General features: G+C 34.2%; 1 protein-coding gene across 1 annotated transcript in view; it reads right to left on the bottom strand.

Moving 5' to 3' along the window:
• LOC149423565 (fat-like cadherin-related tumor suppressor homolog) overlaps window positions 1-26,498 on the bottom strand; it is a 223,168-nt gene that overhangs the window by 21,275 nt on the left and 175,395 nt on the right. The window contains exon 4 of the mRNA XM_089632259.1: window positions 8,605-8,816. Within this exon, the coding sequence (XP_089488385.1) occupies window positions 8,605-8,816 (212 nt within the window). The remainder of the gene's footprint in view (window positions 1-8,604; window positions 8,817-26,498) is intronic.

The following is a 26,498-nucleotide window of genomic DNA, read 5'->3' as shown; positions in this document are numbered from 1 at the left end:
CTAAACCGAGAAACAAAAAACCAACACAACGTTCGGTGAAGCCTTTTTATACTGAACCGTCACGTGAAATGAGTACGTTCAAGGTCGTACGTCACGTGGACAAACTAGGATGTACACACTTGAAGGGGTGTGTAATAAAGAGAGGAGGAAAGGCTTATAAAGACCACAGGGAGGATATTCCTACCCCGGATATACATAACCAAAGCCTTATGGAAAAGTTTCCTATGGGACTTACAGAAAATTTATCGTAGAAAGAAGAGAAGAAAAAGTTTGAAGTAGAAAGGGCAGATCATTACAAGTTAAGTTAATTAATAAAAGTACAGGAACAGGTGACACGAAGATGGAGACTCTGCAGTAAAAACTGGACCAGCTGCTGCAGCGAAAGAGTTCACCGCGTCCACCAACAGTGCCAGCACGAGGTTCGTCATCCGTCCAGGTATATGTCTGCTGCTAATAAAGAACTGACAGAATATCCTCTCACAGATACCAGAACCAAGCAGCACCGGTGTGACGTTCGACGAAGATAGAAGATGGAGACTCAAACTGCAGCATGAATCCTAGGTGGTGAAGAAACTGGACGAGCTGCTGCAGCGAGAGAGTCCACCGCGTCCACCAACAGTACCAGCACGAGGTTCGTCATCCGTCCAGGTATTTGTCTGCTGCTAATAAAGCGTTGACAGAATATCCTCTCACAGATACCAGACCTTGGCAGCACCGCTGTCGAGGTATGTTTCTGCTGCTAATAAAGCGCTGACACCTCACATAGACGTTCGGCGAGTCCACCCTGGTGATTATTAAAGCAGTGCATTCTGTCCGCAATAAAAGGCGACGGTCAGGATAATAAATTACCCTGGACTTAGCTTGCTAACACTTGCTAGGCTCTTCAGAGTTTCCGAGAATTCCGTTGAAAACATCTGGGGTGTATTTACCGATCGACGTTCGTTTGGAATGTCGAATATTTTGAGTAAAATATCCGAATATTCACTTTTAACGCACTGCACTCAAATCACATATTATAAAGTTCCAATAAATGGTTGATAAGTTTATTTAAAATGTCGAAATGCTTCATTTCCCTTGAAAATACTAAAAAAAACACGAAGCGGTTGACGCTTAGAACGCGATAAGACGCGTCCGGCTGCCACGAAGGGCGCTACACTATCGGGAGGGCAATCTACGTACTGAATCTACTATACAACAGTTTACCCTATACTAGCAACTGTATAATATGAACTACGAAGAACTCGCTTCCTTTCAAAATCTCGACTGTCGAACGATTTTCCAGATTATGTGGTTTCTAATTTCTACAGGTCTCACCAAAACCCAATTTAATCCCATCATGATTAAAGAGAACATATGCGTAGCATTTTCAAACATGACACAGGCTGATGGAAGAGTTAAAAATGATCTGAATATCATATACACGTATGTAAGTGTAGAGTTTGATAAAGGCTACACAAAGCTCTAAAACTTAATGATCACCCGTAACCAAGGATAGAAGCTGGTTGCCAAAGGCGTCCTATTTATTTATTAATATTCCCGACGACCGCTTTGGAGTCATCTTTGTAAGGTTCATAAAACGTATCAATCAAGAGTAACAACACCCGTGTCGAAGATGCCGGTTTATTTCCGTATTTTTATACATTTTTACATATAAGGTTGAAAGGTCGCGACATGAAAACCCTCCAATAAAATGAAGTTTAGGCTCTAAATAAAATATTTTCCTCCATATTATAATGAAGTTGAACTCATGATAGATTCCTACGATTGATAATTATTTTACCTAACAGTGGCCATTCAATAATCGAATTAATTTATTTCGCTTAGTAATGGAGTACCATTCAGGAATTATTTCTTTGATTTATATTAATATTTGATTAGGAATATTGAAAAAGGGTATAAATTATTTTTAATTTATTTTTATTCACTGAACAACAAACAGAATGTAATAACCTTGGAGTTTATCGTGATAGCAAAATTATCTTTATCTTTATTAATTAAATCATTCTTTTAAACTATGTAATGTATTTTGATAAAATTTTGACAATAATTTAGACAATTTCTTCCAAAAGGTTTAAAAAGATAATATCTACATGTGTATTATATTTATAGACAGTAGAGAAAAGTAGATGTTTGTAATCAAGTCGTAAAAAATGTGCTCTGGCACTTACATTGCTAACGCTGGCTAAACCTTATGAGATACATCAAAATAATGTTATTCGGAATTGTATATCTTAAAAAGGCCTACAGAAAAGTCTACCGTAGTATTTGTCTATCTCCTAAGGACACCTCTCAGTAACGCCGGGTTTGACGGCTGAGCTAGTATTTAATAAGCGCATTCACTCAATTGTTAACAGTTCGTATAAAATGCTTGGTTTTGTTCTACGTGTAAGTAAAGTGTTCATTAATCCACGTACATTCGTAATATTATATTTGGCATTAGTCACTGGGATATGCTTAGCCAATTTGGAATCCATAATATGAACTGTAGGACATAGATAGCATAAAATGTATTCAAAACAAATTTATAAAATATCTTACCACCAAATTCATCAATAGCTTTGAAAGTACATATCAATCTTTGCAGCAAAGGTATAAGATATAATATTTATACATAGAATTTTAAACAATAACATCGACTGTACTGAACTTCCGTCCCTAATTAGTTTTAACATACCTTTGAGAAGTACATGACACACAGCGCTCTACAGTCATGCTTAATTGCAACCCAAATGCAGCATATAAGTCCCCAATTTACTGTGATCTTCATTTATATTTGCCTAGACTCTAACATCGAAATTTTTTTCGAATTCACTGACCAAATTTAAAAGTGGCATCATGTCAATAATATTGTAAATCGTACAATGCGCATTCATACACACACGCACTGACACGTACACACACTTATATCAATCTCTGTAACCAACGTACTGTTTGCTTCTATAATATAAAATAAACAATTAAATTATTTTGGAAGAATTGTGCATGCTGAATATTCGAAAATATTAAAATGTGCTTTTGCCTAGATAAATTTATATAGTGAATATACGTTATTGCGACAACGCGCGTGGTTTCACTGAGCTAGGTCCAGTGAACATACTTTAGAGGACCGTTCATACAGCTATTTCTTTTGGATCAGAAAAGGCTTAGTGAGATTCGGTGCCCGGCGCTAGTGAAAACCTCAAGGGCGCTGTATGGCTGTTGCCTTGGCATGTCAGCACTGGGAGCGGACTGCTCCAGGTACAGCTGCACAGAGCCATCCCTAATTCGTACACACATTTTCTTTTAATGGCCATCCTTTAAATAAGCGGTGTTACCTTTTTCGTACTATTAGTATTAATATAAAGTGTTTTTATAATGTAATTGCTTTTGCACTTCACTTCACTCATTAAGATCATCTATTTTTTGAGCCAGTTCCATACATTCTTTCGATTTATCCACTCTCTCCTTTGCGTTATACTATCTCTCTTCCATTTCACAAATTTCTCTTATTTATTAGGGCTACCTTTTCACTCGCGTCATACATCAAATAAAATATACCGTTCTCCTGAACCAGAATCAGCATTCTTACCTCAGTTCCACCAATGCTGTATATCAATACGGTGACGAGAATATTATACATTACTCTTCCAAAAAAAGCGCGCTAGTGACAAAATTGCCATATTTTTAAGCTGCGACAAAAGTGTTAAAAATATATTTACTACGGGAATAAGTATCCCCTTAGCCGAATTAGTATCTGCAAGTAGCTTGTCACCAATCATGAAGATAATAATAAAAAGTGAATTAATTACATATTGTGCAAATAATAGATACCTCTTTTTCACTGTATGCTCACTCACAGTCACTGGTCACATACTCCTTTTATACTTGGGATTGTTCAAATATACAGGGTTAAAATTTTATTCTAAGCCTTCAACGTATCATAATAATGCACCATGTGCATAAGTAAGGGAGGTAAGCTTGTCATAAGTAAGGGAGGCGAGCGGTGAGGTATCCTGCTAGAAAATTAGGCCCTGAATTTCAGAAAACACAACTCCTTGACATATTCCAACGTAAATTAGATCGGTCGCGTGACAAAACTCTCGCGATTGAGTAATTTGAGTTTGAGGAATGATTTCTGTCGAGGGTGTCGCGATCACGCTTTCTTTGGGTAAATACTCGTACATTACGTTTGACCGACTTAGTTACACTCGGGTGCCATTTCTCGTGTAGACTTAATTCATATTTATTGTGGGCTTTAGAAAGAATTTTGCATTTAACCCTTAGTTACCTGCGTGAGAAATTTCAAAGGATTTTTTTTGCAAAGCATCGAAAGCAGGAATGCTGGACAAATGTATAGGTAATCCTACCTAAGTACCCATTGCAAATCTTTAGGCTAGCGAACAAGATGAAATTTCTGACAAAAATAGTATGTCAAATTAGCTCCGTAAATCCATTATGCTCCGAAACACTAAAAATCAAATAAGTAATCGAATGATAATGTAATAAAGTGATGGTTGAATAATTCGATTTCACACAAATGAAAGAATATCTTTGTTTTAAACCACTTTATTAAATTTATATACGTCGACCGGTTTCGGTTGAACTCAACCTTCATCAGGACAGTTTTCAACCGAAACCGGTCGACGTACATAAATTTAATAAAGTGGTTTAAAACAAAGATATTCTTTCAATTGTGTAATAATGTCAAGCCACAAAGTGTTTGCTTCCTTCGATAATTCGATTTCAGTCATACAGTAGGTAGGTAATAATTCTAATTTTGAAACTGAAAATTCGTGGTGGAATTCCATTGTAATCATATATACAAACAATTTTATTTTTTTTATTTTTTATTAAATTATTTACCCTTACTGGTTTCAACATATTATAGCCATCTTCGGACTGGTACAATTATTCCTTAAACTATGGTTTATTTATTTACACAACATTTGGGGGAGGGATGTATAACATGTAATGAAAGGGGTATACAACGATTTTATTACAATTATATGGATTTACCCACGTTTTACTATGTTTGTGTTTCGTTATTGTGAGATAACTCAAACAATATATTTAAGACTAGCGGTACTTTCAAGACCCGTCAGTATATAAAGGGTTAAGTCATTATTTTGAGCTTCGATTCTGCTTCAATTTTCTTTATGAAAATCAAATAAATAGAAAAACATGGCGTCTGATAGAGATTTTGGTGTGTTAATCTCTCCTACTTTTCGAATTTAATGACATAATAATATCTTCCACGACACATTTCCATTTATATAAAGAGTGCATGTTCTTGTACGGAAGTACTTATTGTTCAGTTTTATACAAACTAGGTTTGAGGGTCTGCACTAAAACTAAACTTTTAGCCATTGAATGCTGAACCCATGGCAAGACCGTGCTACTTTCTAGAATCCACTGGAATTTCGACACAAATTAAAATTTTAAAAGCAATTGCTGTAATAATATTAAATTACGAAAAATACTTCACATCGCTTAGTTCGTTTTTTTTCTCCGAAAGAAGGAAACAGAAGTATAATGCGGCTATGCAATTCAAAATGTGTTTTTGGTTTGAAAGTTTGACGCCTCCGAAATATTATACCAGTGCCAGTAAAACACATGTCGGGGGCAGTGTTATTAGCGAGTCTATTTAAGAAGTCCTGAAAATTTATTTTAAAAATATTTGTAAATATAAATACTTATAATTACGATTTATTTTATTATTTTATTGGATATTGGGGCAACTAAAGTTATTTTGGGAATGATCGGAAGATATTTTACTTTAATAATCATAATAATAATAATACTTGGATGACTTGTTGTGTGCCGTTTTTGTGCAAAAACACCTCAAGGGCGCTGTACAAACTGATAATACATTTGTACAGTGGTCTATGTTATTACTTAACTATTTATGGAGAAAATATACAGTTCAATACTTACCTGATAGGTCACTTGAGATTAACACTTAATTAACATTATCTAATTGTTTATTGGCGAAATTTAGATACAGGATTTAGGACTTAATTGAAAAATTGAATATAACTGGACTTTCTCTTGGGATTGGTATATTTAATTTAAGGATACGACAGCTTAAAAAGGTAAGTTTTTAATTTAGACCTGAATTCTGTTGGACTTGTTATGGATCTTAGTTCCGGAGGGAGTTTATTCCAAGCCTTCGGCCCAGATACTCCGAAAGCGCGATCACCAAACTTAGTATTTGGCTTGCGCATAGGTTCTATCAGTCTGCCTACAGCTGCTGATGTTGCTGATCTAAGCGTTGACTGCCTCAGACCAGTGTTTTCCGGGAAGCATAGTTCAGAGATGTAGGGTGGGGCCATTTCATTGATGGATTTAAACACCATCCAGCACAGGATGTACTGGATTCTTTCAGGGCACTTGAGCCAGTGAAGGTTACGAAGGTGTTCTGAAATGTGCGAATATTTTGAAACCCCGGTTATGAGCCGTGCTGCTGCATTAAACACTGATTGAAGTTTGTCAATTTGATATTTTGGAAGGCTGGCATAAATGCCGTTGCAGTAATCGAGACGTGAGACTACGTAAGAGTTGATAAGTAATTTTGTTGCTTCTGAAGGAAGGTTTCTTCGGACAGACTTGAGTTGTCTTAGGTGAAAAAAACCGGTGCTTACAGTCCTATTTATTTGACTTTTAAACGAAAAGTCTGAATCTAAATTGACACCGAGAAGTTTGACTGTTGTTTTTGGGATGATATCGCTGCCGGAAATAGTAATAGGTGAATTGTCTATGAAATGTTGACGTTTGTTTGTGGCTACCCAGAGAAACTCAGTCTTAGATGGATTGAGCTTCAGCTTGTTTGAAGACATCCAACGAGTTATTGCTTCTAGACATTCAGTTATACGGATTTTGAGACTATTGATATCATTTGGAGCGCAGTAAAAATAAACTTGCTGATCGTCAGCGTAGCAGTGAGACAAGAGATCAAATGACTCGATTATTTTGGCGACATCATTTGTAAAAAGGATGAAGAGAAGTGGACCCAAAACGGATCCCTGGGGTACCCCTGAAGATAGTGTTGCGAAGTTGGACAATTTGTTTCCAACCCTCACGGCTTGTAAGCGATTGGATAAATAGGATACCAGCCAATTTTTTATGTCGGAATTCAAACCAAATGTTTCCTCTAATCTCCTAATGAGGAATTCATGATCAATCGTGTCAAACGCTGCACTCATGTCTAGGAGTGAGATAAGTGATAACTTACCTGACTCTACGGCCAGAGTTATGTCTGATAGCATACGAAGTAGTCCGGTTTCAGTTGAGTGGAACTTTCTGTACGCAGATTGACGTTTTGCGAATAATTTATTTGAATTCAAGTGACTGGTTATTTGTGCGGCAGCAATTTTCTCCAGGATTTTTGAAATAAATGGTAAGTTTGAAACGGGCCGATAATTACCTAAGTTATCGGGGTCTAGTTTTGAATTTTTCAGGATTGGTGTAACTACAGCTGACTTGAGTGGTTCAGGAAAGTCACCCGTGCTAAGTGATTTATTAAAAACGTGAACTAGGAATGGAGCTAAAACAGTAGAACATTGTTTTAATAACTATGTCGGTATGGGATCAAGACTGCACTGTTTATTAGGCGAGCTTGAAATAATTTTTATTACTTCTTCCAGCGTTGTGGGTTTGAAGGAAGACAAAATTCCTTTAGAATTTAAAGTGAATATTGGCGGAGGGGCGTGAGATGCGGAAGCACGAATGGATTCAATTTTTTCCCGAAAAAAACTTGAGAAAGCTTCCGGGGTAATATCTATTTTCGTTGGAACAGTGACTTCGGAAATTACTGTCTTTATTGAGTTCCAAAGACGTCGCGGGTCGGTTCGCTCAGAGTTAATCTTTTCTTTCCAATAGTCTGATCTTTTGGAATTAATTTTACACGTATACTGTTTTTGAGAAAGAATCCACTCGTCTCTTGTAGTTACAGAAGAGTTTTTCCTATAGGTCCTCTCTAATTTCCGCATAAGTCTCTTCTGGTTTCGACATTCATCGTCAAACCAGCCGTCAGACTTTCGAACTTTCCGTGTTTTTGATGATGTCGGGGCATATTTATCTAACAGACATGAAAGTGTTTTATTATATGTCTTGACAAGTTCGGTAGGGGTCTTTGTTTCCCAAACATTGGGTGTACATAAGAGAGAGGTCTGTAACTCTTCCAGAAAATCGCTAAAGCAAAATTTACGCCATTCCCTTGATACAATTGTTTTATATGGTACTTTAGGCGGGTTAAAATCAATATCAGTGCAAACGAGCCGATGGTCTGACAGTCCTATATCACGAATATCTGCTGAAAGCGGTGGATCACTGTTCTTTGAAATTAGTACATCTAATGTACCACCAGCATCATGAGTTGGGACGTCGACCCATTGGTGGCATCCAAAGCTGGCCAATAGATCTAAAAATTTAACAGTGTTTGGTGATGTCACGCGCTCGAGACGAATATTAATGTCGCCTGTAATAATGAGTGTGTCGGAGAGTCCGACTGAAACTTCCAAAAACTGTGAAAACTCATTATAAAATTCGACTGAGATTTGTTTCGATCCGATACTTTATATCATAAAATTAAATGGCATTACTGAAGTAGCAGATATAGTTATTTACCTTAATATGGACTCTATTTTTTCTTCCAGCCGGCACCCTGATAGAGTAATACTGCTCCAGGAAGACGGGGGCGTGATCGTTGAGGTCCGTCACGTCGACGATGACCCGCGAGGTCGAGGAGAGTAGAGGGTCTCCCCCGTCAGACACCTGCACCTCCAGGGAATACTGCTGCTGGGCCTCGCGATCTAGACGGCCAGTCGTCGAGATCACACCTGGATGAGGTAAGAAGGAATCATAAGTAAAGGAGTCTGTCCACACACATAACCGGAGCATACCATGACCGTGCTATGACCGAGCCACGAATTACGGGAAAGGAACAAAGCTAACGCAAGCGGCGTTTCGCGCCGTTTTACAAAAACAATTGTAATATTTTAATTAGAATAATGCATTATCTGGACTAACGTGCGATAAAGAAGCGACTTTCGTCTATAATAGTATTTCTTCTCACTCTCTCGTACTTTGATAATAGACGTCCATCGATTACAATAAATAGATTCAACATTTTTCCATATTGGCAAAGTGGTAATTATTTGCGCCACTTTTGATATTTGAATCAGACTCTTGAAATGTTAGTCATGTTATTGATAATGTTATTAAAAACTATTTTCTTTAGAAATATTTATATTCAAGAAAATTGCCATGAAGTAGAAAGGTCTAACTTTGAAACGTCCTACAAATTGAATATTCATAATAATATAATATAAATGTGCAAGTTTTCAAAATTTTATTAAATCATCATACAATATTTTTTAGGACGCTCCAGAGTAAGACCTTTATTATACATCAAATTTATAACATTTTTCTTTGTAAGTAAAAGCCATTCAACTACACAAAATTTGCATGTTAAAATAATACTTTATGGAACTAAATTCACCGAAAGTAAAATAACTGACATTTATTTCTAATTGAATCGTTTTTAGAAAATATCAAATTGAACTGCTTGAATATTGAAAGTGCTTTCGCATTTTTTGGTTTATGTTGATATTGAAGTTAATAGTGAAATCTGCAATCGAACCAAATTTTGGAGACGTGAATTGAAAACTTTAATTCCAAAATAACAGACAATTCATCATAAAATATAAGACTATTTTCACTCAGAATACTTCTAATATTAAAATTTTTTGAACTGTTCAATTTACTATACGAAATTGTTGACAAAACGGTTCATTACTCTTAGTTTTCGCTTAGTGAAGTGTAAAATGTTTAAAAACAGGTTATTACAGCTTTATTATTCATGCACAGAGAAAAATGATCCTGTATTCCTTACAAAATATTAATCATTCAGAATATATCGAGAACACGTGTTCTTTTACGAATAGATATCATGACGGCATGCTACAATATAAGTATGTAGTATCAATATTTGTGTGAACACGCCGTCCGCATAAAACATTTGCTTTTGACTGTTACTTTATTACGAACTCTTCATTCGTTATTGGCCCGCAGTCCCATTTTAACAAATTAACAGCATATCATATCGGTAAGTTTTCTCTGTGTAGAACATGACTTATGATTAGTTAGTTAGTAAGTTCTCAGCATATATATTTAAAAGAAAATAGTTATATTCTGACATTTATGTACAGGTCTAAGATTTCTGATTCTAGGAAATATTCTACTGTTTCGTGTTCGCGTATCTAGAAATATCCCTAACCTAATAATGTAATACGCCGGTTATATTATGGGAAATCTTCATCCATCATTTGATTATTAACTGATTAGTTCTGATGAATTCGACGAAACTCTTATTAGATTTATCTAGGATCACCGTTCAATAATTTTGGTTAATTTTAAACCTACATCAATATTAACATAACCTACAAATATCGTCTAAATAATTTCGTCGGTTCCAATAAATGATGAAAAAGCAAACTTAATAAAATAAAATATTGAACCAGTAATATATATTGATATAATATACGAGTAGTGCAGTTATTACATGTATCTTCCATCAGTGATCACAAATCCCCAGACCCGAGGGAGGATATATTAAATGCCCACGAAATAGATTGCTGCAATGGAAATACCTCTTTACTAGACAATCAAAGGGGCAAAGAGTATTAAAAAAATCGAGCAATTTTACTATCCCCAAAAAACTCCGAACGATCCCATCCGTCAAAAATTTTTATTGAATTCGTTTATTATAAATCTAATATCGGAAGTTGGGCATACTTAAACGTATCCTAAAATTGAAAAGAAAATTCCTTTTCGCGAACAATAAAACCAAATTGATCGATAGGGATAAATGTTTCATAATATTATATTTAGCAAGGTGACTTTCTGATCGATAAGTCACATAAAAAGTAAAAATGTTCACGAAAAGCTGTTAAATATAAAAGACCTTTATAATTCACAAAAGGGTCGATATCAACCCCGCAAGTGACTATCCCCTTGTCAAAATTATTGGCGGAAAGATTTAGCCGTCATGGACGAACGAACTTTTAATCCGGGAAGTTCGCTAAGTTTTACGGAATGTTAATAAATATTTTCTTAATGGCTACCCTGCGAGACATAGATTTAATTTAGGGCTGTAATGGATGGAAACGCGAGTTGAATAGTAGTTCTTGGGAAGGCTCTTCGATTACCGAACGAATTTAACACGTCGTCTGAAGAAACGACGTGTTAAATCCCACCCACATGTCACATATTCATATAACGTACTCCTTTCATCGATCTGTCTCTCAGCACAGATGCTGACTTGATGTCAAAATTATGGCGAGGTTTTTCCTTAGGTAGATATGGTTAAAGATATCCCAGTGATTGAAAGCCATGTTTGACAGTGTGTTTGACAGAAAATCAGTGGGTTTATTTATATCAAATAGAGTCGTCAATATTCACGTTGAAACAGATCATTAAATGTGAATTTGCAGCATTTAAGAAGTTTTATATGTAGAGTCACGTGGGGTAACCGTACGCGGAGTGTAAGTGTTCGCAGTGATGTTTCCGACAAGATTGTGCCTGTTAAGCGCCCGCGCGTTCCTTAATTCAGTAGCCTTCTGGATCGCGCCGAAGCAGGACATGTGTACAGTGGATGCTGATTTGTCAATAAAAACTGGTAGGTAAATTACTTTTTTTCGTGCTTTTCTTAATTTTTTCATCTCTGTTACCGATGTGTGCTATTGTGTAACCAGCTGTGTCAGAGCGACGTGGTCTATGATAATTTTTAGTGAAATATTGTTAGTTAGACGGGTGCAAAGTGATAATTCTAATAAAGATAACCACTAATCTGATTTTTAAAGTTTATTGAATTTTGGTGTGATGGGGTAAGTGTGCTGGGGTAAGCGTCCGCAGTTGGACGAGTGGGAACACTTACCCCGATAGATAAAGTTGATTTTATAGCATAATATTTCAACTCGCGTTATTTTTTTACAGTGAAATATACCACGTGTGTACGTGAGAAAGCACCCGGAGAGGTCAGTTTGCACTCAAGAGCAAAAAGAAACTGCAAAAAGGCTTATGAAAGAGGGGAAGAGTCAGCGGGCTGCTGCAGATATTGTTGGGATCAGTGAAGCCACTCTGCGTAAACGCCTAAAACTAAAATTAATAGCAACTTCAATGGGGAGATATCGTCCGACATTTACACCAGATAAAGAGGTAGATTTTTAGATAAATAGATATTCAATTTATGGTGCAGATATCATTTTTTCGTGAAACTATTGATCTAATAATTATTCGTTTATTTTCAGGCCGAAATCGTTGATTATTGTAAAAAAACTGACGAAATGTTCTACGGCCTGACTATGCAGACAATGAGAAAAATTGTTTACGAGTATGCTGAAATCAACAAGATCGAGAACAGATTTGAAAACATTACAAAAACGGCTCTCAAGGATTGGGTGTATGGATTTCTAAAACGTAACCCTGTTTTAGCTTTAGGACAGACTACTCCCACAAGTATTGCGAGAGCTATTGGGTTTAACGTTGTTCAAGTTCGGCGGTTTTACGCAAACTGAAAAATGCTTGCAAGTCTGAAATAATTATCTCAAGTCCCTATAAAAAGAAACTTCAGCAGAAGCAGACAGATACAGATGCAAAAAACGTCCGAAAACCAATATTTAAAACCATGGAAATCGGACGACCACCTCTTTTCAAGAAAGTCACACCACAAAGAATCACCACAAAGCGTAAGGCGGGAGATTCCAGCGTGCATAACTGTTTAAAGAGAGCACAAAAACAGGCTTCTAAGGACTATTTTTGCCCATAATGCAAGGAGAAATATCGAGATCCACCAACAGAAAATTGGATAGAATGTATTGTGTGTAAAGCATGGTGGCATGAGAACTGCACAGACTACGATAAGGGGCAATTTAAGTGTGATAATTGCAATGGGGGGTAACTCTTTGCGGTGCGAACACTTACCCTACGGTATGCGTATACTTACCCCGCACACGGGGTAAGTGTACGCAATCGGCATGCATGTAAACTTTTTTATATACCTGTTTGATTTATGAACCATATGAGGTTTTTATGGTTATTTGAGATGCCTTAATAATCGATCATATTAATAAACAAATAAATTGAGTAAAATACCTAAAGCTTTTAAATACAAAAATCCCAATGTAAAAATTGCGCACGGTTACCCCACGTGACTCTATGCCTATTTGTATCGGATAAAAAAAACGAATTTGAAGAATAATTTATAATGTCAGGTGGCAGGTGACGATAGAGTTGTTTTTAATTGAAAAATTGTGGACGTACAAGGGGGCGTTTTATCCAATAGGTCTAGTACGAGTGGCACCTGAGAACCTTTTAGGGCTTTCAATATTTCACCAAGGAAAAACGATTACTTTTACGATTAATAAACGATTATTGTTGTATGTTACAAGCGATAATGTTAACTATAAAACAAAAATTTGATGACTTGAAGTAGCAACATCCTTAAACGATTAGGTTAGGTTAGGATGATCTGTCGTAATTAAATTTGTGCAGCTTGTTATGTCTGGAACTTTTTGGTCTACCATGTTAAGTAAGCGAGACAAATTAAAGAAAATTAATAATCAGGCAATACGGTTTGATTTTCTTTATTTAAAGATAATGAGCATCGAAACTCGGGTGAGGCTGGTTAGTAAATGCGAGATTTAAATTAGCAAGGTTAAAAAAACTTTTGTATATATCGAAACTCACTTGGAAAAATTTTAATTTACTAATTTATTAAGAATCTCTTCAAGTTATTGATAATCGGATAAAAAAGGGATTGTAGGCCATTAAAGTGCAAATGCACTTGAATTCATTATATTTCGTAATGTAAAGCGAAAATATTTGGATTTTCATGAACACGTGTTCCAACTTCGTGATAATATATTCGTAAGTTTATCAGGAAACCTGTTAATTCATTCATTAAAGCCTGCAATCAATAATTTGAAAAGATTCTCAATAAATTAGCAATGCTCATTTTTCTCCTTGTGGGTCAGGCTGGGTAGTAGCTGCTGGATTAAAATCCGCATCATAAAAGGTTACAGGTTTCTAGAAAAAAATATATAAACCAAACTTCCAAAGTTACAGCTTTCCTGTACTTGGATGTAATTTGAAGATTTTAAAAGCTTCGGGTGTTATATTATATTATATTCATAAAATTGAAATTACGCAAATGACGGCCGAAGAAATGCCCAGTTCTCGCGTTCGATGATTAAGTAAGGTGATAGCAATACGTATAAATTGCACGGTTCGTGAATAAAAAAGTAGGAATTTCATTAGAAGAGTACAGACGAGGAAACTTGTAGCGGAACGTACGCAGTTATAAATCGCACTGCGGAGTTCAATACTAAATCACTCGCATTTCGCATTAGACCTATCTACTTGTACATCGCAACCGTTGGAATCTCATCTCGGAAAATAATATTTCATACCATACATTTCACGATTATTAACTCATTAATAAAACTGCCATACTTCTGCAAAATAAAAGTTCTGCGGAATAATTTACCAACTTTATTAATAACTCGCAGTTAAAGAAATGGCGAGAGAATTGGAAATGTTGAAATTATATTATCATTCAATATATCCAGTATTATTATAATTATAATTTAGGGTAGACTTCTTTAAAATTATGCTTCGTCGTAAAGTGATCCCATTGGTTTTAAATTATATTATTGCTGATTTAAAATTAAAATATTACGAATCTTTTTTCGCCATCCGATTTAAAGGCTTTTTTTTTTTAAATCACTGTATTTTTGTTTGTTTTTTTGCATTGATTTCTTCAAAAAAGTCTGAAAAATCGATCATGAAAATATATTTAATTTATTTTTAAAACGTACTTACTATGTACTTTTTTATAATAATATAAAAATGAGGTTTTACCAGGAAAATAAATTCAAATGAAAATGATTTCTATTCATAACACACAGCAAAGATAAATGACTGCATAATCGCACATCGATCAAAATCGAAGCAAAGGCGGTATTAAAAAAAAAATATTTTTTTAAATGGCAAATAAAAATAAATTTTTAGCTTAACAATATCAGATTGGAAAAATATATTACAAAATGAAACATATTTACTTTGTACCACAAAGGTTATGAAACATGTATACATTAAGTACAATAGCATTTTGTTTAATATCCTGATTTTATATTGCAAGGTATCTTTGGCTCTGAAACACGTAGATAATTTTTTTTATATAAATATAGTTTCTAATAACAATAGTTGATTGAGTGAATATACAATTATTGAAGAAGTAAATAAGTTTCCAAAGTGGAAGATACTCTAAGTATCGCCCTGGTATAAGACCACTATTCAGAAATTAAACGCTGCTTGAAATGGCTTTAGCCGTGTTTGGTAACCAGATCTGATTAGCTAGGTACTCCTTCACCTTCATCTTACCCATCTCTTTCCCGTCCCCACTACCTTTAGCCTCACAACAAAACCCCAATTTGGGATGCCATAGTCTCACTGGCTCCAGACGGTTAGGAGCAGTTGTGAAACTTGTACGGTATTCACATAAAAAATAATCGTTTCCCAAAACAAAACAAAAAACTCTCCCTTATAAAATTGTGAAATCCTTGTAGTTGGAGGATCTAAGAAAATGTTAAATGATTGTATAGAATGGTTCCAGAAAGACTGATTGAAAATAGATTTTAATTAAACTTCCGTGCATTTAGAATAAACGTTCTCCTTTAGAGGTATCGTTTTGTACACGTCTCCCCTACTAAGCTGTTCGTCGAGTATATTCCTACAAAACACGAGGTAATATAATAATTTGTTATAAACATTCATACATGTTGTGGCATATGCTTTCAAAACCCCGAGGTTGGCACCAGAATAAGAATAAATGGAACGCGAAAATTACACAACTTCGCCAAAACTTGTTGGTCCGTATTTTAATTTGAATATTATTTCAATGTAAAACTAGGAATTGAGTAAAACTTTGCAATATTCAACCAAGATCCAAGATTACCGACTGAAATTCCATACGAAGCGGGGCGAATTCAAATGAAATTACCTTTGTTTGCCGCGCACTATGGCGGGAATTATTATTAACACCACGAAGGTCTCTATTTTTAAGTTGTATTAAATTTCAATTCAGCGGGTTTTTAATGGCTGTACCCATGACTGTTAGAAGCATTATATTTTGATGTTGTGTATCAAAATTGAAATCGTATCAGATTAAATTAACGAGAGAATCATTATGATCTAATCATAATTATTGTACAACAACAACTCTGATTGACTGACCAATTTGTTGATTTGACCAATCATTTTATTTGTTATTTGTTACAAATACCCTTATTGCATTGATTGTAATTTTTCTGTGTTTTTGGTTACCGATTATGATATTTGGTTCTTATTTCGTACCTACCTACATACAAATTGGTACGAATTCGTTTGTATCTATGTATGCATGCAGGATAATAAATATATCAGTATTTCAAAATTGTGATATTGAATGCCAAATGCAGGAATAGGGTATAATAATTCTAGCCTTAGTCCACCCTAAATGTTAAACTCATAACTCACAATGAACGTACCATAGAATCACATCTCTGGTATTACGGTGATTGCCAATACGCATTGGCAATATTGGATTGGGCACTGCAACAGTGCCAAGTTTAATTAATATGAATATAGATCGTGTTATTGACACGCAAATTCATCAAACAAAGCACTACTGGCTAAGATACGGCAGCTTTAATGCTGATGGACGTATTGTCAATTAAGTAATCAAATCCGCTAATTATGATTATATGAGTTAGTGAGACAGTTAAAGATGTAATTTTGTTTAATGAACTAACACTGGTAAATTGTTAATTAATTCAGTGGTGTGTGTGCATGTGCTTCAATTTTTTGCCAAGATATTTATTTCGTAATATCATATGTGCTCAAGTAACTCGTACAGTACCTACACATTCGTTTCTAATAATAAACAAATTTAATTTTAAAAAATGTGTATATGAAAATTTTACAATAAAAATCTCAAATTTTATGACTGAAAGCGATGCAGTACGCAGTAATGGGAAATCGTGTGTTTTTGGTTTGAAAATATGTTGGCTTAGAAATATTTAAGGTAATTTAATTAAGTTTGGAGTATTTTTTCATAAGACCAGAAAAATAAAACATCACGCCTATAAAAACTGCTCTGAAGTTCAAAATGTCCTGCTTACTAACCCGTTTTCAGTCTTGCTTTTATTGCACTTGTTATTTAGAAAATGATTGTAAAACATTTAAATATTTGTGCATGAACTTTGCAAAATAAAATAAAACACTTTTTTTGGAAATGTTTTTTTTTGCATAAATCAAAACAGGCGGCTGGTCTTGGGCGGGAATTCAAACCTTACCGTCAGTTACGTAAGAAATGTTATTTTTATTTTTTTATTTTTATTTATTTGGTACAATATTTTTTACATTTCAAAGTTTTCCAGTAATGTTGGCCTCACAGGGTGGCTTGCCCGTGCTGAGGCCTTCATGTTATAATATGAAAATATAATATACATAATACATTTAAAGAGAAAATAATACATTTAAAATATAATCTTGTGTGTTTGTGAGTGATTGGTTTTGTGTGTTACGTGTAGGTTTTATTTTTATTTTATGCTTATTATTAGCGGCCCGATTCCAAATGTTACATGACGTGGTGCATCGCCTTGAACATCATAATATTCTGAAAAAAAAACGTTTCCAAGTTTAATTTTCAGCAACAAAGACATGAGCGCATCGATTTTATTGGAAACACCAATAGAAATGAAAGTATCATGCATTCTTAAATCTCACTATCGCTAGATGAAAAAAATGTGTAAATATAAATTTTAAATACCGCCAATCAATGAAGGGAAAGGTGTTCAAAACCAATATTTCAAAGGATTTTTTCCTGTATGGTCCCTTGTTTGTGACAAAGGAATAACTCTTATCAATTGCATCCAAAGAATTATCAAGAGATTATTACTGAACGTAGAAATTGTCACTATGCACGATAAGCATAGACTGTATAAATACATCAATGACGACAAGCCATTGAAAGTACGTAAGAACTGCTCAATTAGTTTTATTAAAATTGATGATAATATTGTTATGTTTGCCAACTTGATTATCGTTCAAAAACGCTGGAAGGTATTCCTGTACATAATTTGATTTCGTTACCCATAACTAACTTAGTTTTATACTCCTATAGGTAGGTGTACATATTTCCCGTTTTTGCCTTTTTCTCATCGGAACGAAAAATTCAGTTATAGAGGTTCCGCGAATTGAGAGGAATCCAATAAAACATGACATCATTTACGTTGACTTGATTGTACTCTAGTTTTACCTTTAAACCAATTTATGAAATTAAATTATCCATAATTTCATATGTTTTTGGGTGTTATTTGTGAATAAAGTAAAAAATAAATTATTTAACCAATTTATGAAATTAAATTATCCATAATTTCATATGTTTTTGGGTGTTATTTGTGAATAAAGTAAAAAATAAATTATTTAAGTTTTACTTTTATTTTTACAAAAATGAGTATATCCAGTTTGTTTGTAAGAAATTAATATAGGAATTCATAGTCATCCTTTATTTTTCGGAATATGTGTAAGTTAACTAACATTCCTACTTAAAAATTTTACATCGAAATACTTGGTTTTTCAATACCTAATGCAATTAAATTAACATTTTACCAAAATAGTAAAGTAAATATTCGTAAACAGTTTTTTTTCAACTGAACATTTTCGTTGTAACAAACACAGAAAAAGTTTACCAATGTACATATCTTTGTTTTATAGTAGATGTCAAATTTAACCAGTCGAACCACATTCAATAAGTAACTATACAATAAAAATATTAGGATATTTTTTTAATCTTAATTTTTTTTTTACAAAAATATAAAATATAGTGTTGCCTATATAACGCATTAGCGGAATCAATTATAGATTACGGAGTAAAGTAAAGAGTTATGAAGTAATATAAAAAACTTTCGTAACTTTTCAATATATAACCTGCAAAAAAAGGTTTCTGGAACACAGAATTAAAAAAAAAAAAAAACCACGACCACCCAACTAGGCGTAGAGAAGCACAAATGTTTAGTTTTAATAAATCATAAAATGTTTATGGATACAGAACAAAGAGGCGTAAAATTCTTGAAATGTTTAACGCATTACCCTAAGAATCGAATTCGAAAATCAGAACAAAAGGCAGATCGTTCTACCCTCGTAGAAAATGAAAACAAATACCCACATATTATGTTGTAAACAAATACATAGATCTATAATCCATACCTACGTACCGTAGTAATTATTGTTAAAAATAAAACTTTTAATATCGTACTACAATAAGTAAAAATCTTTACGCTAAGTGTTATAATTTTAAGTTAATTATTTTTTAACTGGTGACATCAGTAAAACATTAAAAGTACCAATTGTCAAAACGAATAATTGGAATATTTATCACGTACGGAGTATTAGTGCTATATAAACTCACCAACATGAAAAAGGTTAATTCAGAAAGTAAAATTAAATCCACAATTGCAAACATTAAGAAAAGCGTAAATATAATCGTTACAGCCAAAAATAAGACGTTGGAATAATACAAATAATAAGCAATCACTAAGTGTAGAATCTTGTGGGAAAAAACAGAGGCAAGCGACTTCAGGTATATTCCCGGCAAACTGCATGGTTTCCCGGCCAACGCCTAATCCGTCTGATTTGCTTTTTATGAGCCATGTAAAAATATGATGATGAAATACGTGATTTACGATTCACCGAAATTCTGTTTTTTAACTTTACAGAAGGTAAGAAGAACTTTAACTTATTGAAATAAAAAAAATACGCTAGAATTCATAATGTGTTTGGCCTGACAAAGACGAACAAACAATAAATAATGAAGTGTTGCCAGTGAAATGACAAGGACGTTGCGACGCTGACGCCTTTACAGAAGAATCACGCACAAGCAAAGTTAATTGTAAAGCTTCTTAGGCTCGCTGAATGGGCTCTACCTGAGTTAAGTAAGAATTATTTCCAGAATTCCTGAATACAGAAGGTTTATTCCTGCCAAAGGGATCCAGTCATTCAAAGGAGCCTAAAAGGAGCGCAGAAGTTACTTAGACCTACGCTAAAGATTTACGCAAATCATGAAATAAGGACGACTGATTAACAAGGACAATTACACGGATAAAATAGAATATTACTGATAAATTAATTAATGGGAACTTTTTGACGACCACTTAAGTAGGGTAAATTAGACTATTATTGCCCACCTCACGTTGATTTTCTCATTAACATATATAAAAATATCACCGAAATCTTAACAGACGTCTCTATCAGTTAAATGTGAATAGACAAAGTTATATTGGCAAAAACAGCGACTTTGTCGAACAATGAAATCAGAAGTTTATAGTTATTTCTTATGTTTTACCTATTATTACAGATAGTAAAACAAATTAAACAGGTGTGCGCAATGTTTATGTTATTTTATCAACTATTTATATCAAATCACCGTCAAGTGGGAAATCATTGTCATTATTGTGGGCTATCACTATAAACAAGTGGGCACATTTGGATTGGTTTTAAATACGTTTAAAAAAATCCCAATTAGATTTATTTATTCATTTGTATGAATAATTCGTATTTCGCGTCGCTATCGTAACAATCGGTTCAACTTTAAAGATGATTAATTTTTTTATTTGATAAAAGTGAAGAGACAGTTTTGTTACAACTTTCCCAAAAAAGAATATGTTTTCGAAATACCGAGTTCTCTTAATTTTTCTACGATTGGATTACAAAATAAGTAAAATGTGGTTAGCTTTTTTGATCATTTTTCAGACTTGTTATTAAAATTTTATTATTTAGAAAAAGTAACATTTATTTTAAATGCATAAATCAGAAAGATAATTTTATCAAGTTTCTAAAACAGATTTTTTTTACGGAATATTAAAACGCATTTGAAATACACAGAAAACATTGCAAACTGAAAAACTGATGAAAGTACTGAAGGGTTAATAAAATATTTGGCCACAATTTAAGATTTTATTGTTTTGTAATATTGTGGGTAGGAGCAGACTATATCCAAAGTCAAAATTTCATTAAAGAGACTATCATCGCCTATTGTACCCCTACCCTTATGTTGAAACAGCGTCGTATTTTCTAATATACCCCAAAATAAGCTAAATAAGAAGGTTCATCTTCGCTTTTCTTTCTTGAATTAATAGGTACTCTCTAATAGCGTCACGCTTCGTGACAATTCATCTAATACTGGAAAATAAATGAGGATTTACGTATGTATTTATAAACCTATTTCAAAAAATGTCATTTGGTTTTTCATAATAAGTTATTTCCCTGAAATCAAATCACAAAAAAATATCTCATGTTTTTATAGAGCTTGAGTAATTAACATTCACTAAACTGATAGATTTAATAAAAACTCTCCTTGGAAAGGTCAAATGTTTTTTGGTAATTTGATACGGCACAGTAATCTTAATGGCCTAAGCTGGAGGTCACGGGTTCAAATCCCGGCGTGCGCAAGTAAATTTTATTTGATAAATTTGTGTTAATTCAGAGTAAACGCAATTAAAATAGTGTACAATATATATGCGGGACGTTCCAGTGTTGAAGATACTCTCAGTCCCACCCCGGTGTTTTTACACCAACATTTACCACCATTCAGAATCTAAATATTGTTTGAAATGGCTTTGGCCGTGTTTGGTAACCGGGTCTGAATAGCCAGGTACTTTTCCACCTTCCTCCTTACCATCTCCATACCAGTAGGGAGCAGTTGAGATTCTTGTGCGATTTCACAAAAAAAGTCTTATTTCCTGGAGCCAGTAGCATTGTTGCAACCCCAACTCGGGAGTGTTATGAAGCGAAAGAAAAAGAGGAAGGGAAGAATCTGTCAATTTGGATTTCTCACAACATTGTTGTAAGTAGATATTATTTAATAATTTTTTAACCCAGTTTGCGCTTTTATGGGTTTCGAAGCGAAGAACTAGTTGTCCAGATTCAAATATTTTACCGCTCTGACAAGAAACTTGTATAATATAATATACTGGTCTATTTTAAAGTATTTTTTTAATATAGGAAGTTCTGGGAAGGGAAAATGTATGAGAGGATGGGTAAGAATTTAGGGATTAGTGTGTGCAGGAGTGAGTATAAATATATCCCTCTCACGGTCGAGATATTAGTTAGAGAGGTCAAAGGGTCTTCCAAAATCTCCTTATTTGGCACGTCACGCAGCTGGGGGGCAGGTACATCCTTAACACACCTCACCCGCTGAACCCGGGCTCCCCTTTTAAATCACCACTAGGGGTGACCTATGGCAGAGGTGTACGGTAGAGGTGGCAGCGGTACTCAAACCCGTCTCTCAAATTGAAAAAAATGAAAAATACTGACAATAAAATAAAATAATTTTTATATTTGGTCCAATTTTCGATTTTGACGTTAAAAAAGATTATTATATTTTTGGTAAACTAATGTTTAAGACGAGGTTTTTTATGCATAGCACAAAGGGTAACAATTATTTTTCAAGAAATAATTATTAGCCTGAAACACTCATCCACATTGAAAAATCTCCTGATAAAAGATACATGACGCCAACGGGACTTGAACCTTTGATTTGTTTAACTTGTCCTTTCGATTTTCGGTCGACAGCTCTGACCACTGAGCTATGGCGGCTTATCTCTTATCCGCGAAATAATTCAATATATACTTAAAAAAATAAAAAAATATTAAAAAAAAATAAATTTAAGTTAAAAAAGATATTTCCTGTTGCGTGATATTGATTTTTAAAGCCTTTCAAGAATGTGGAACAAATTTGTACTCTCTTTCAAAAGACACCCTCAGGTGAACTAAAAAATAGGGAATTCAATAAGAATGAATTGAGAATGCCAGCCTTTGTGATTTTTGAACCATTGATTACGTGAAGGCAATCATGAAATATGTATAAAAGATGTGTATTGCTGGTAGTCATGGAAACCGTTATCGAATGTATTAAACATACACCCTCCTGTAAGGTTGTCGTTTATTCTAATAATTCGATTCTTGATCAAAATGTTATAGAATGTGAAGTTGAAAAAGTAAAGTTTGGTTTAAAAATATTTATAAGTTCTTAGGAAAAAAGTCATTGAATTATTTTGGTGTAATAATTTTACCGGCTTGCATATTGAATTCAGCAACAAAATAAAAGGTATTTGTTGCCCAAACGTGCCAAAGAATAGGTACCTATTTGTTGCGCAAACATGCCAAATAATGGGTACCTATTTGTTGCCCAAACATGGGAAATATTGCCCCTTCCCGAAAGCTGGATATTAAAAATTAATACTTTGTTTAAATCAGAAATTTTATGGCATGACGATCGGGTCACAGAGAAAGGTCGTACGCGACGACATCATTCTAGTATATTCTGTCTTTTTCATTTTGATACAAGACGCGTGAGAAGGAAGATATTTATGTAGGTAAGCATTTAGGTCGATCGTCAATGAATTCATGTACGACCTCTCTCTGGACCTTGTAAGCGGCGCTGAAACAAATAATATATGATTTACTGCACGAGTAGCGCTAATCAACAGATTATTCAGAAGGCGTGAAAAAAATACAGTGTGTGGCAAGCCTACGCACGACGGAAGTGAAACTTTTAGTATTCTTCTCTCTCTCTTTTCATTTCATTCTCTCTTTTTTTCTGTCTTTTGACATATTTATAAGTAAAAAAACAAATCGTTGATAAAAAAAAGTAAAAGTTATAAAAATATGGGATTCGAACCCGGGTCCTGAATAACGAGTGTCGAACGCTCTGCCTCTAGACCGCGAGGAGAGATATTTCGCGCGACGCGGCGTTATTGGCCTTGATTAGTAAATTTTAATGATTCAAAATAAAAATAATCAATCAAAATACCGAGCGACTCTACCGGCACGATTTGTAAGCTATATTTCGACCAAAATATCATATAGGTACCGTAAAGTAAATTAAATTTAAATTAACAAATTTATCTAATTTTTTACTACATTATTACAAATCGTTGATAAAAAAATTAAAAGTTATAAAAATATGGGATTCGAACCCGGGTCCTGCATAACGAGTGTCGAACGCTCTGCCTCTAGACCGCGGTTATTACGTGTTCGACCAAAATATCATATAGTCAAAATATCTAAAAGTCGCAGCACGAGAGCATTTTATCACTTTAAAAAATAATATTATTAAAAAAATCACAAAAAGAAAAAAAAATAGTTAAAGCGGGGATCGAACCTCGGTTCTTCACGACGACAATCGGGCGCTTTGCCTCTAGACCGCGAAACTGAGTTTGGAGAGCGACCGAAAGTAGGTATATAATATTTGATAGGCTCCTATACCGAAATGATCACGGTTTTTGATGACGGTCATGAGTTGGTTTTACTCCGGTCCTCGAAATTGCATAACGCGTGTAAAGAAGTTTCACTTCAACAACCTAATATTTAATATGCACAAGTAGTCAACATAATTGTTTGACTAATTTTAGCTAAAAACTTTCAGGCTAATGCTGTATTCTGAACAGGTTTGCGATCCGACCAAAGAAAACACCTCGTGTAACTTCTATTGTAACACCGGTTTAGAATATTCCCCATTCGGTTTCATATTCGAGATAGAAGATTCCCCCACTGTAAGCCGTATACTGTTGAAAGTGTTCAGTGTTCAGTGTTCACTGTACCACTCTCGGTGAGAATTTCTCCGGTTGATTGATGAGCTGTCGGCTTCGCCCAAGTTTGCCGTGACATTGGCTGGTGGTGATATTAACGAGGTGCCTTCAGTCATCCTGAATGGCGAGCTGTTATTTATGTACTTCTCACTTTGTTCTGCGGACGACGAAGCGATGGCAGAGCTAATTTATTAATAAAAGTGTTGATTGGGGATCGTTTATGTGTACAACTCAATACACCGACGAAATTAACTTCACGGTTTTGCTTTTACAAAGGCAATAAGTTTATTATGTGCGAGAAAACATTATAAATAGCTTTCTTTGCCAATATTATGGTTGTAATATGAACAGGGTATTATCAGTATTATCAAAGCTTTTTTTATTCTCGAAAAAAATATTGAATCTATTTTTATTTTATTTTTATGTTGATATACAAGTTTTCTAAAGCGATTTCAATGTGCAATTTTCGATTTCCGCCAAAACAACTCACTCGTTTTTATTTGTGAATATGGCGGTGGTGACGTCACGTCGGGCAATGTTGGTGACATCCGTCTTGAGGCAACGCAGGACTCTACTAACGGAGGATTGCTCGAAGCCTACATTTTATTTGATTCTCACCAATTATAATGTCTTTTTACAGATCGATACCCAGGGATATACGTTTTTTAATAATAATTATGGTTAGATTATTTGTATAGCGCCATTTTCGTGAGAAAATCACCGTTAAAATATTTAACATAAAACGGTTAGAAAATTTTATAAAACTTTTTCACCTATAATATAAGCGGTAAGCACCAGAATAAGTTACTTCATATTTTTTATTTCCTTTATTTTTTCCCAATTTATACATTTGACATTACAGTTTTATAATAATAAGAAAGGGAACCCACTAAGGCGCAGCCTGTGCGTGGGTAATATAAGTGGATACATTATATTTTTGTACCTAAAAAATAACAGTAAGCAAATAAAGAAAAAACGTTAGGATTATAATTAAAGTTAGTCTAAAAGATTGTGCAAGAGGTGCATATTAAAAATAAATCAAAGTAAAAATAAAGATTGTAAGATAATATATATGAAGTAAAAGAACACAAAATAAAATAATAATAAATATACAGAAACAAATAGAAAAAGAGAAAAAAAGTAAAAATTAAATGAATATTGCTTCAACATTTGCATTGTACAGCCACAACTTTAATTCTTTTTGGTATTGCGCTAGTTTAGTTGTTACTTGAATTTTTTTTGGTAATAGATTAAAAGTGCGAGGTCCAATAAAGCTACTGTGAGTTTGCATTAGTTATTCATTTAAGTTTGCATTAGTTATTCATTTAAGTTTGCATTAGTTATTCATTTAAGTTTGCATTAGTTATTCATTTAAGTTTGCATTAGTTATTCATTTAAGTTTGCATTAGTTATTCATTTAAGAACATCTGAGATTTTGGAGTACATTTATAATTTTTTTTTAAAGATATAAAGATAAATTTCCTAGGCCCGCTACGGCAAATTCGACCTTCGGTTCGTCCAATACGCTAGGCCGCGCGCCGGATATTTTTATACAAGCCTTCTTCACTTACGTCGTTCGTTTTGATGAGCGAGTCATTCACGATCGCCCCAGAACTAATTGATAGATGGTATAAAAGTTCAGTACTCCGATGGAAATAGGGAAAAGGGATGTTGTTTAAGTTCATACTTAAGAAATTCAATACTTCCTCTGTGTGAGAGCGCCATGAAACAAGAAAATAAAATGGGATTACTAATTCGATCAGGAGGATGCATCGTATACCACTGAACTACGGCAACCTACAAATTCATAAAGTTTCTTCTATTTATTTA

This window comes from Hesperophylax consimilis, chromosome 5 (assembly GCF_061612785.1).
Source record: "Hesperophylax consimilis isolate HC1 chromosome 5, BYU_Hcon_1.0, whole genome shotgun sequence".
NCBI classification, from domain to species: domain Eukaryota; kingdom Metazoa; phylum Arthropoda; class Insecta; order Trichoptera; family Limnephilidae; genus Hesperophylax; species Hesperophylax consimilis.
Note: the sequence above shows the minus strand (reverse complement) of the source record. Positions and strands in the feature narration are given on the sequence as shown.